The following is a 12058-nucleotide window of genomic DNA, read 5'->3' as shown; positions in this document are numbered from 1 at the left end:
GTTGACATATCTAATTAACACTTATGAACAAATGGCAAATATTCAATCAATGCATGTAGTACCAAATGCAGGAAAAGATTCCAAAAGCAAGACAAAAAAGACCAATCAATAGCATAAATTGCATTTCTTTCCGCTGATCAAACGAAAAGCCCAAATCGCATGATAGATCGAGATTCTCCTCACCTTGTGAATTGATTCTACTATACGATTCAAAACTCCATTCAAACAACTTTATTAAGCAGAACGTATACATGCACATGCACAAATTCAATCACAACACTACTTGTGCGAGAAGGAATGCATATATAGTCAACGCCGTCATTTATGAAGTTCCATGATCCAAGAATTATAAGCACAGCAAACTTTCCGAAATCCTTTAAACCCGGCCCCTTTTGCGAGTGCCTCAAATTCCTTCTCAGTCCTTTCTTTACCACCAGGATTATGGGCCAACATAATCACATCGACATGGACCGTGTTCTTGGTGGACAGCCCTGTATCCGGGGCATCTGGCAGAATGCACTCGGCTAGTATCACTTTTCCGTTTTCTGGAAGTGCTTCGTGGCATTTCTTCAAGATTTTGTGGCAGTGTTCGTCGCTCCAATCATGACAGATCCACTGCAAGATACATAGGTGTATGTAAGGTTATTGATTTGTGCTGACGCAAAAGTCACAAAAGAAATTTACAGCACTCCGGCCCCTTCATGCATCCACCATTGTGGTTAGCGGGAGACTCGTTCTTTCAAATTTTCTATATTTCGAATAAGTGTTTTCTACATAAAATAGAGTAAGAAAATGATTTCACCTTCTTATCATGGAATTCTTTTAAGTTTTATGTCCAACCCCTTAAAATCAAGTTCCTATATATCCTCCCCAATTGGAACTTGGTTTCTTGAGACGACATATGGTACTTTTTTTTAAAAAAAAATTAGGCATGGATTTTTTTATTTTTATATTCGAGGAGGAAGGGGTTAAAGCATGCATGTATTAAGGAGAAAAAGACTCACTTTCATGAAAATGGCATCTCCTTTTGGCACACAGACAAACATATCCCCACCAACATGCTCTACACCTGCAATTTTTCTCAACTTTAATGTCATGTACTCAAATCACACTCCAATTCGAGCTCGACCCTCGTTTGTTCGATTCGTGTTAGTTATACTTAAATCATATTCGAACAAGATTTCCACCAACAGAGTGAGCATCAATAGGAAGAGATTCAGAGCTTTAGTGAGTCACAGTAGACTTCATGTATGTTTACGGAAAAAAGGGTTCAAAATTTTCATTGGGATGAACCCTCACGCTCAGTCAGCATACAAGCATGCAGTTAAAGATTGTAAAAGAGGAACCTGGATAAGATGGAGCATCTTCAACAACATGGGGTAAATCAAAATTGAAGCCCTTGATAGTTGGATACTTAGAAATGATCATATTGAGAGTCGCCCCGGTGCCGCCGCCAACATCCACAATGGACTCAAGGCCATGGAATCCTTCATATTCCTCGAGGATTTTCTTCATAATAATGGTTGAATGATTAGACATTCCATGATTAAACACCTTGTTAAATCTAGGGTCAGTTCCATGGTATTCAAATGCTGTCATTCCATAGGCCTTGTTAAAGGGAATCCCTCCATCAAGAACAGCATCTTTAAGGTGGAACCTATGTTTCCAATTAATCAACCGCAAATGTGAGAATACTCAGTCATATTTTTGTTAAAAAATTTGTAGGAGAACTGAGCAGTTTTTATGAATTAAGCGTAGTTTTTTTAGAAAATAAATTATGGCGACAAGCTTGAAAATTGAAACCAAATGTTTGATCTTTTAAACCTTTAGAGCATGCAACGCCATTTTGGTGGCACGGATACGTTCTCCAATGGGGCAAAATATTCTACCAACAGCTCCAGCGTCATCTTAATCAGATTCTTGCTCGTATTTTTTTAAATTTTGTTTGTTTTATTTATTATAAATATTTGTATTAAAGATTTTCGATATTATTTAAATAATAATATAATATTTATTTTAATAATGAGATATTTAAGCATAAAAATTAAAATATTTAATCAAATAAATTTATAAATGATTTTTAAATAATTTTATTTATATTAATTAAAACATTTAATTAATGGTTTGATTTAATTATTTATAAATAATATAAGAGTAAAATACAAATGAAAATTTTAAAGCAATAATACAATATGTAAAAATACTATATAACAATTGAATATAAAATATAAAAATTAATATATGTAAAACAAAAAAGAATATTATAAGAATATTTTTTTGGGATAAGATTTAAAATAAATGAGATGAAGTTGGATGTGAATTTGGTGCATAAATTCAACTATTATAGTGCAAAACTTATACTATAATAGAATATTAAGGCAAACTACTTGTGTGAGACGGTTTCTCGGGTCGTATTTGTGAAACAGGATCTCTTATTTAGGTCACTCGTGAAAAAGTATTACTTTTTATTATGAATATAGAAAATGTTGACCCGTCTCACAGAGTATGATCTGTGAAACGATCTAGCAGTGAAACTCACTCTAGAATTAAATGTTGAAGATAACCTTATGGACACTCGCATTGTCGATAAGAATGCCTGTTTTTGTACATTAAAATATATAAAATATGAAAACGAACTTTTTACCTTTAAGATATTCGATATTGCGCACTTGCAATGATAAAATAGTGATGTCATGCTTACATATCTTCCCACCATAGGTTTTTTCCCTCAAAAAAAAAATTGGTTGAATTTGTTGACACGAAAATTGTAGTGTATTTTGGTGGAATATTTGGTGGATCGATTCTTTTTCAACAAGAAGAAAAAAACATAAAAAAGAAATAGTTGGTGGAGTGGGTAAGAAAGGGGTCCATCGTGCAACTTTTTGGTAAAACATATATCTCAAACAATTTACACTCGAACAAGATATATATTTTATCTTACAGTATAATATATAAATTTTATATATATATATATATATATAGTAGCATATTTTTAAGCAAAAAAATTAATTTTGAATCCCTCCTCATAAAAACCTCTTATTATTTATTTCTGCACGTGGCTTCACGATTGAGGGCATCAAAATTACTTGAAATATTTCCTTGTGATAAAACATGCACCGTTTTTATTTGTCAGATTTTATATATATCATATACACGAGAAAAATCAACAGAAATTGGTGAGAAAGTAGGAGCCAATGATGGTGATCTAAGTTAATTATGTTGATTGAAATCTTAAATAATTTAAATACTTTATTAGTAAAAATTAGAAACCAAAAGTAAAAAAAAAAAAAAGAAGGAAAAAGATCGATCGGAGTCTCAAATTGAAATGAAAGAATATGCATAGTATACTGACCAGCTTTCGATGAGGACCTTATCTTGATTCATGAGCACCAAAGGAGCCATAGAAACCCCATCATCATTCTTAGTCAAGAACTCACACACCGGCGCCAGACCATACAATCGCTCGACCCCGCCGTGAGGCCGCGTCCTCAGGCGGCAGTTCAGGACGGAGTAGCTAGCCAGCAAGCGAAGGATCCTGTCCAACATGACGTGTGCCTCCGGGTTGGTTGTGGGGATTTGGGCGGCGAGTTGAGCCGGAGAAACGAATGAACCAGGCCCTGCTTTCTTGATGAGTTCCAAGAGGTTTAGATCAATGGCGGATTTGAGTACCATAGGAAGCACTGAAGCGCTGGCCAGCTGCATGGCGAACAAGCACGCTTCTTCCTTAGCTGATAATTCCATTGTCGAAGTTGCTAGATTTTTACAAGATTTTCTTGAAAATGGGTTTTGAGAATCTAGAATATATAGGAATTCGAAAGCTTCGAGGAAGAGAAGAAGTGGCTGTGTCTTGTGAGAGGGAAAGAGGGGTATAAATGAAGCTTTTCGGTTTACCAACCCCAACCCCTCTGTCTGAAAGAAATCATTCTTCCTTCCTTTACAATTCAACTCAATATTTATTTTCTCGTCTTAAAAATCCATCCTCAAATTACGATTTATGCAAAAAGAAAAAGTTTGCTCCTTTTGTCACATATAATAAAATATATTAGATTACACTCACACTTATTTATAAAAATATAATCAACTAGTAAAAGGGCAGTCTCACTTCACCAATATTTTTTTTGGATTTGGTGGGCGGGTTCATCTTTGCTACACCGTCGAGGTTCTCGTTCCTGGACGGATTGAGATCCTCTGCTGTGGGTTTTCCCACCGCAGCGGATACTGTGCATTAATAAAAAAAAATTAAAGCAACTTACTCTAACAAATTGTAGAGAAACATGCAAACATCCAACACTTGAATTAAATGATGTGTGAGTTGGTGAGATAGTTGATCGTTTTACTATTGATAATGAGTTCAATTTACTTTATCAACATTTTTTTTGAAAAATCAAGAACTACAAAATTATTATTTGTTCTTATTTGAGTGTTCTTTTTTAATTCTCTTGTTGTAATGACATATTATCTCATCATCTTCGATTTCTGCTGAATTATTTTCTTCATGATATCGATTTTCGACGCGCAAGAGGTTTATACTTTGCACTGTAGTTCCCGTTATCGTGCTCTTGTGTATCGGCACTCGGACGAAGCTCCTGGCGTGGTTTTGCAACAGCCTCCACAACCATCGTCAAAATGTCATTTTTTTGACCGAGTTATCCAAAGTGAAAAGAAAGAACATACCTATAATATTTCATACTTGGGTAGTTGACTATATATAGGAGTAGGTCTCTTGTGAGACAATCTCACGAATATTTATCTGTGAGACAGATCAATTCTACCGATATTCACAATAAAAAATAATACTTTTTCGTGGATGACCTAAATAAAAGATATGTCTCACAAAATACGTCTCACATAAATTTTTGCGTATATATAGTTAGGCACCGTTAGAGGAATGTCCAATTCAACCCAGACACTGAACAATTGACATCCCACTCATTGAAAGCGACGCAAATCCTACCAGGAGGACTACATGAAAAGAAGAATGCGATTTTTACCTACCAATTTTCGTCAGATTAAAAACTATTTTGGTGCATCAATTATTAATTAATTGATAAATTAATATATAAATGACTCAATTGATACATGATCCAATTAAAAATTAATTTTACTTTTAATTTAAATTATTTTTAAGTCCAATTGTTATTATTATATCTAAATAGGTATATTTTAGACATATTTATGAAAAAATATATAATTATATTATTTTTCTTTATCAATATTATAATATCATGGTTATATATTAATAAAATTATAATTCAATAAAATAAATCATATATACCTCTAAAATAATAGATAAAATAAATGTATGTCATCGGCGACACGACACGACAAATGAAACTCCCTCATTATCATGATTTGTGTTGTTTGGATTATGTATTATTGATAAGTTTCGTGGTTTTTTCGACTTGTATTATAATTTAAATATAAAAAAGATTAATTTTATTGTATTTTTTATCATATATTAAAATATGTTGGGTCTGAAAACGCAAAAAAAAATTGATTTTGATAATAACAATATTATTATTTTGTTTCTGATATATTTACTCAAATGTGTAGTTGGCCAATCATAAATTGGAATTGCTAAGTTGTTGTAATATAATTCCATTACATGTTAGTTTCCAGCATGGAAGTTTGTTTAAAACATATCTCACAGTTCAATGATTCAAACGTCTATTAGTCAAAACGGCGGTATGGCTAACGCAAGATGCCATAGTCATGTTTTAGACCAGCTCTATGAATATGGATGTCATCGAGTCAATATGCTAGAAGTGGCCATTCGGGTCGGGGAATTCGGTCCCTTCCCGACCCAAACACCAAAAAATGGGTTTAATTTCAGGTCAAGTATAAACTAGTAATTTTTCTCCGGTGATGATTTCGAAACCATCAGTATTGACTGCTGGTATCGGTCGGATACAAGATGATATGTAGTTCGTTAACCTAAGTTACAATTCACAGGTTCTTATTTTTCCCCCACGGACCTTTGAACTTCTTGTCTCAATGCCTTCCCCTGTCTCACTATTCGATTTAATTACATTGAATATTGTTAGTCGAAGAATCATTATTTTTACTATTATAATAATAAGTATTGGATTCAAATTATTTTAATATGGATAAAGAATCAAGACTAATGAGCGGATCAAACTTATTCAATACAAAATCTTGAAGTTTATTTATTTTCATTATTAATATTAATATTTATATTTATATAATGGGGCTTGACCGTTGAAGTTTATTTGAATCTAGGAAAAAGTGTCATACCGTTCATCCATTGTTATACTTTAGCGTTATAGCTAACTCTGTTAAGTACAGGAGAATGTATAATTATTTGAATTTTATTCATAATTATTGAAATTTCAAACCATTTATGGGTTGATCACCCTGCAATTCCCCGAATCTCTCCAGCATTTCCTGTAAGAACTTCAATCTTGCTCATCCTGATCATGGCGTCAGCAAAATCTTGTAACCATTTCTTGTTACTCATCGCGTATTCTTGAACTTCTGCTAGAGACTCAGGGCTCGTAGTTAATGCTTGATCCGAGGTAAACAGCCCACGATTTCGTATAACATCAACGTAATAACTGTTTTCGAAGGTTGCGGGGCTCAAGTTCATTTGAACGACCCTGTCAGGATCAACCGTTCCCTGAGGATTCCTAGGACACTGCAGCCTCAATATGAAAGCATACAACGGATTTAATGTTGGATCAGGGCGATTGGTTGAGTTGAAATTGTATAATCTGTCGCTGAAAGATGTGCAGTGAGCACGTCCAATGGTGTGTGCTCCTGTATTATTGTATATTGATCATATATATAAGCACGCAATTATACATCAAGATGGACGAGTTTTGAATTGAAGGGAAAGGAGATCGATGCTACCAAACGGAGTTTGTCTGATCTTCTAATGATTTTCTAGTTTAAGTTGAAGATCATGCAGAATTTGTTATTTTAGGCTTAATTATGGCATTATTTACCAACCTGAGAGTGCAATCATATCATCCTGTGACAAGTGTTTCTTGGCAAAAGACTGAGTGAGTTGGTCAAGGTTAAAGAATGGCGCAGGTATATCGACAGTCTCTTCAGCTCTTGATATACGCCCATCTCTTCTCCCTGCTGGGACGTCCCACCCAAGCCCTTCCGTCTGCAGTAAAACAAGCCGATTGCCACGAAATAAAAATATTATAACTCATGCCATTCGATATACCTATATGTACTTCTGGCAAATAGTTGAATTTCGATGGACAGAACACGAGTAATTGTGATGAATTTTTTCGGGTTTTAGAGTTTAAAGGTACTAACAATGACAACAGAGTCCCTGGCTGCATATGCCAAAATATCAGCGCATGAGACTACTCCTCTGCATTCTTGTTCTAATCTGGCTTTGGCACTGTCAATCACCTCAAAACCTCGTAGAGTACCTGCATTTGCAGGGCCGTCCTCCTCCGCCTTGTTCCCCGGTGTTGTTTTTATAAGGACAGAACCATCACAACCCTGATAATATAATCATATAGATCATAATATATAGTTTAAGTAAGAAATAAATTAGTTTCGACTCTCTGATGTATTGTTTTACCATTACCCTAACAAAGCAGTCATGAAAATGCATTCTAACTAGACCAGGAGCAATCCCTTTGTCTCTGAAAAATGCCCCTTTAACTTCCTCCCATATGATTGATTCCGCATTTGGACACGTGTTGTTATAGAAATCTACTCGAAGCTGAGCTTCAACTTGAGACCACCCGAGGCATAATAATGCCAAGATCAAAACTTTTGGTAACATTCTGTAAGAAAAACATGATTCCGAGGACGATAAAAAGTGTCTATTTATAAGGTTAAACGTTATGGCACAACACAAGTCGCAGTATTGAGGAAATCGATTTTCTCCTTAAGACCTGCAGAAAACCTTGCAGAACATACTGTGCTAGGAATCTGTATTTTTAATAATAGCATATTTTTCAACGAAATCCTAACTGATTCAAGCAAGTTTGTTAAGCTATAATAAAGAATAGTGGCGGTGATTTAAAAATCTTCCAACTTCTGGCCTATATTTCAAGCTGCAATGCCCGAGCCTAGTGATCATCCCAGCCAGTTTCTCCAAAACTTGCCAAATCTTGATTTTATTCGACCAAGTGATTGGTATCCGTTTTGGAATGAAATAAGGATTCTAAAGAAATGTCATAAAATATATCATTTTTATGACTGATATCATAGAGAAAGAGAAAGTAATGGAATGAATTATCCCAACTTGATTTCAAATATATCATTTTAGTGATGAAATTTAATAATTTTGAAAGATCAAATTGTCTTTTTATATAAGAAAATAATTATTCGAAAAGTGTATTATTATTATTATTATTAAGATAATAACAATTTTTATTATTATATTATGATATATGAAATTATTTGTTATTATTATTTTCTCTGTATGATAATTATTCAATTATTATTTTGTTATTGATTGATACTGTTTTATTTCAACTAGTATTATCAAAATTATTATATATTTAAGTTATTATTTTTATTATTTTTTTATTGTTCTTTCTATTTATTTAGTTTATATTCCTTTACATTTTATTATTTTTGGTACTATAAATTATTATTATTATTATGCTTATCGTCGTCCGTTATTGCCAAAACAATAAGTTTAAATTCAAATGATTATGGATGACAATTATTTCTTGTGTAAAAGGAATAAAATGGCTAAACTCATTGAAAACGGTAATTAAGGAGTGATTATTCCCATCCATTTGGGAATAGATATTTCAATGGAAATTAACATTCTCGTTCTCATATAATTCCCTGTTCGAACAAGGTCCTAATATATATATATATATATATATATATATATATATATAGAAATGACCTCTAAGCAAATGAAAAACTATAATGTCAGTCAAATAAAAACCATGCAAAAAAAAAAAATTATGCACAACCGACTGCCGCAGATGTCTCTGTAAGCATGAAAACATCACATGTTCTATTACAGAAATTACAAAGAAAAAGATCCTGATGTGCTGATAAATTCTAATATAATGCATACAGATATTAATTATCTTGAAAAAATAATCAATAATGTTATGCAGAGAGCCATCATCATCAGCCAATGCTCGAACTCCTCTAGGCAAAAAAGTAGCTCAAGATCTCTATTTAGTTGCCATCCGATATTTTGAAATACCAGAATATTCCTAGGACTAGCGCGATAAGACTGAAGGCTACAAGCACCTTTTGCGTGTAAAGAGAAGATATAACTGAAGGTGTGGTCGTGTATTTAGAAGTGGAAGATGCAGTGTCTTCAAAGATGTTTTTAGGTAAATCAATGGCACTAGTATGCTGGGATAGCATGTTATTTGATTCGTCGCATGTTAACTCCTCCTCAACTATTGTTTGCGCATTGGTAGCAGCTTTGTCATGCTGGAAGTTCAAATTTCAGATAATTAGAATCTTTGAGAGGCTCCTATCTTATATCATGCAAAACAATTTCAGCGAAAATAGCTCACCTTGGGCAATTGTGGACTCCTTTCACACATGTCATCCTCATTTAAAATCTTGGGAAGATTACACTGAACTGATCCAACTTGATATTTCATCTGCAAACGAATTCTCCTAGGGGCCGTTCCATGTGCTTCATAGTGTTGGGTACTAAGTTGATGTAAAGGTTGGCGAGTCCTTATCTTGATTCCTGTTCCAAGGGTGGTTTCATTGCCCACTGCAGAGCTAACATTCGAATGGGAGGCATCAACAGCTTTAGAAGTAACTTCACTCTGGATAGGAGATTCTTGTTTGTTATTATCCTCCAAGAATTCACCTTCTGGAACACTTGGATATTTCTAGATCAAGATGCATTAGATAGAGTCAGTTCAATGGTAAATATATGCCGTATAGAAATATGCTACTTGAGCAGAGAGTTGGGTAGCGGCAATATTGTATTGTTTGCCTACCCAATTGACAGAGTGATATAAATTTGGTACTTGATAATTGATTTTTAGTTGTCTATTAACTACTAAATATAACTATTGGTTTAACGGGGAAATACTCCATTCTACACCAAGTTCACAAGCAGGTTTCTGAAAGTGATGCATATTTCAAATACCTGGCAAAGGGATACCTCAGCCTCCGATTCACTACTTGAGATACAATCTTTATCTAAATTCAGCATGTTTATGTACTTGGGACTTTCAAGAGATGATACTTCAAAGAGACCACCCGAGTTCTGCTCCATTGGGTCAGTCAGTATCGAATTCAAGAAATCATCCATCATTTCATCGGCATTTGTTCCATATTGAAAAGGGGTGTTATTTTGGTTGTTGATGTCGCCATAAAAGTATGGACTCCCAAGCTCTGCTTGCACCTGTGAATGCAACGGAGAGAAGATTTTCCATTCGGGTGCCCCTTGCATTGGGGAGGAATACAAATTTTCCAATAACTTTTCCAGCTCTGGGTTATGCTGCGAAATAAAAGAAAAAATAAAACCAAAATGCTTACAAATAAATATAAAAATAAGAAAATATTTAAAATTTCGACAAAATGCCACAATGAGGTCAATTCTTTTAACTCACTGGAAGAGATACAGTTCCTGAAATAGCGTATTCCATGTTGTCAGCAATGAGACTATTCTCTTGCTGATCATTGGGCACAGAATTTTCCAACATATCTTTGCAAGAATTCAAAGTCGGAAAGCTTTCCACACTCAAATGTCGTATTTTTGTAGATCCATGGTGCACTGGAGTAAGCGTTTCTGATTGGTCATCTTCAACAGAGGGGGGATTAACTACGGTGGGAGATGATGCATTCCCGTCAACTTCGTCAAAATTTGAACTCTCGGTGACTTCAGCTTGTTTAAAATCAGGCTTTTTTATTAGACGGGACAGCACAAATGCACTCTGGCAAAAAAAACAAAAAAAAAAAACCATCGAAACATTGTCACAAAAGATTATCAACAAAATGAACTCTAAAATTTGTATTTGTCCTATTAATTCAAGTCCAACAGTTTCCAAATAACACGAAATCAAACGATCCAACAAAACAAAAACCGAAGAACATACAGTGCAGAGTTCCCAACCTGACCGGGATGAGTGCCATCCAGCGATTTTTCAGTTGCACGATACTCGTGTATGACCCAGTTAGTTCTCTTGCCATCCGGCGCACGACCAGTGTAAAAAACTAGGGTTTTTTTCATCCCAATTCTCACACCCTTCCTCGAAGTAATATTCCGATCTTTACCAGTAGCTTTCCAGTAACCTTTCTGCGTTGCACGGTTCAATCTCTGGCCATTTTGGTACTTCCGATCCTTGGGGCAGAAGAAGAACCATTCGTTGTCAGTCGATTCTACAGCTGACAAATCTGCCAAATACAAAAAAAAAAAAAAAACTGCAACATTCAACACCCTTAACAATCAATACATCTCTTCCCGAAAATCGATTTGTGTGTGTGTGTGTGTGTGTGTGGAAAAATCAGCTTCAGTCCAAATCAAATAAAGTAAAAACAATCAATTACCAGGCAAATCCCAGGGCTCCCATTTACAAACATCAATTTCACGTATGGCAGTGACTGCTTTATCTTGCCTGTTGATCTTAAGCCTCAGATAGTGATCGACCAGCTCCTCATCGGTGGGGCGAAATCTATAACCCACCGGTAACGCGTTCATGGGGATCACAGCCATGAAAAACAATAAGCAAATAGTTTTCCTCTAAAAATATGAAATTAAGAAAACGAGGACGGAAAACAGAGAGTAACGGATGATGCAAAAAAAAAAAGAGGTATTAAAGTGTGGAAAAACCCATAGAAGAACTACACAAAGGAAGATTCATGGAAATTCAGGTGGGCCTTCAGAGAAGGTATGATGTGTAAACTTCTTGGAATTTTGTCTTATTTTTGTCACTTTGAGGAAGATGCAATATTTTCGTCCTAAAAGAAAATATTATTTTGGAAAATAAAATAAAATTTATTATTTAAATTGTAATAATTTAATTTAGGTTTCCCTGGTGGAGCACACGGCTTCATATCTCATTTTCTTCAGTCCACGGAGCTATGGGGACCAACAAGAGTATTGGTCATATACTTTACTTTA

The 12058-nt window shown here is 34.6% G+C and overlaps 2 protein-coding genes and 1 pseudogene across 2 annotated transcripts; all 3 read right to left on the bottom strand.

The window, feature by feature from the left end:
- Positions 1 to 88: 88 nt before the first annotated feature.
- On the bottom strand, positions 89 to 3921 carry LOC140816497 (caffeic acid 3-O-methyltransferase-like). Its single transcript, XM_073175820.1, has 4 exons — positions 3353 to 3921; positions 1347 to 1657; positions 1005 to 1069; positions 89 to 615 (listed from the first exon to the last, which is right to left on the bottom strand). Exons 1-4 carry the CDS (start codon positions 3739 to 3741, stop codon positions 319 to 321), a joined length of 1062 nt encoding a protein of 353 aa, XP_073031921.1. The 5' UTR covers positions 3742 to 3921; the 3' UTR covers positions 89 to 318.
- Positions 3922 to 6359: 2438 nt separating this feature from the next.
- LOC140817297 (peroxidase 5-like) lies at positions 6360 to 7906 on the bottom strand (annotated as a pseudogene).
- A 1022-nt stretch (positions 7907 to 8928) lies between these two features.
- Positions 8929 to 11857, bottom strand: LOC140816535 (NAC domain-containing protein 62-like). The gene is made up of 6 exons (XM_073175865.1): positions 11485 to 11857; positions 11051 to 11331; positions 10548 to 10871; positions 10082 to 10435; positions 9489 to 9818; positions 8929 to 9402 (listed from the first exon to the last, which is right to left on the bottom strand). Exons 1-6 carry the CDS (start codon positions 11648 to 11650, stop codon positions 9139 to 9141), a joined length of 1719 nt encoding a protein of 572 aa, XP_073031966.1. The 5' UTR covers positions 11651 to 11857; the 3' UTR covers positions 8929 to 9138.
- Positions 11858 to 12058: the final 201 nt, after the last annotated feature.

The sequence above is a fragment of the Primulina eburnea genome, chromosome 16 (assembly GCF_022965805.1).
Source record: "Primulina eburnea isolate SZY01 chromosome 16, ASM2296580v1, whole genome shotgun sequence".
Classification (NCBI taxonomy): domain Eukaryota; kingdom Viridiplantae; phylum Streptophyta; class Magnoliopsida; order Lamiales; family Gesneriaceae; genus Primulina; species Primulina eburnea.
The sequence above is the reverse complement of the archived record's forward strand: the minus strand, read 5'-3'. Positions and strand labels throughout refer to the sequence as shown.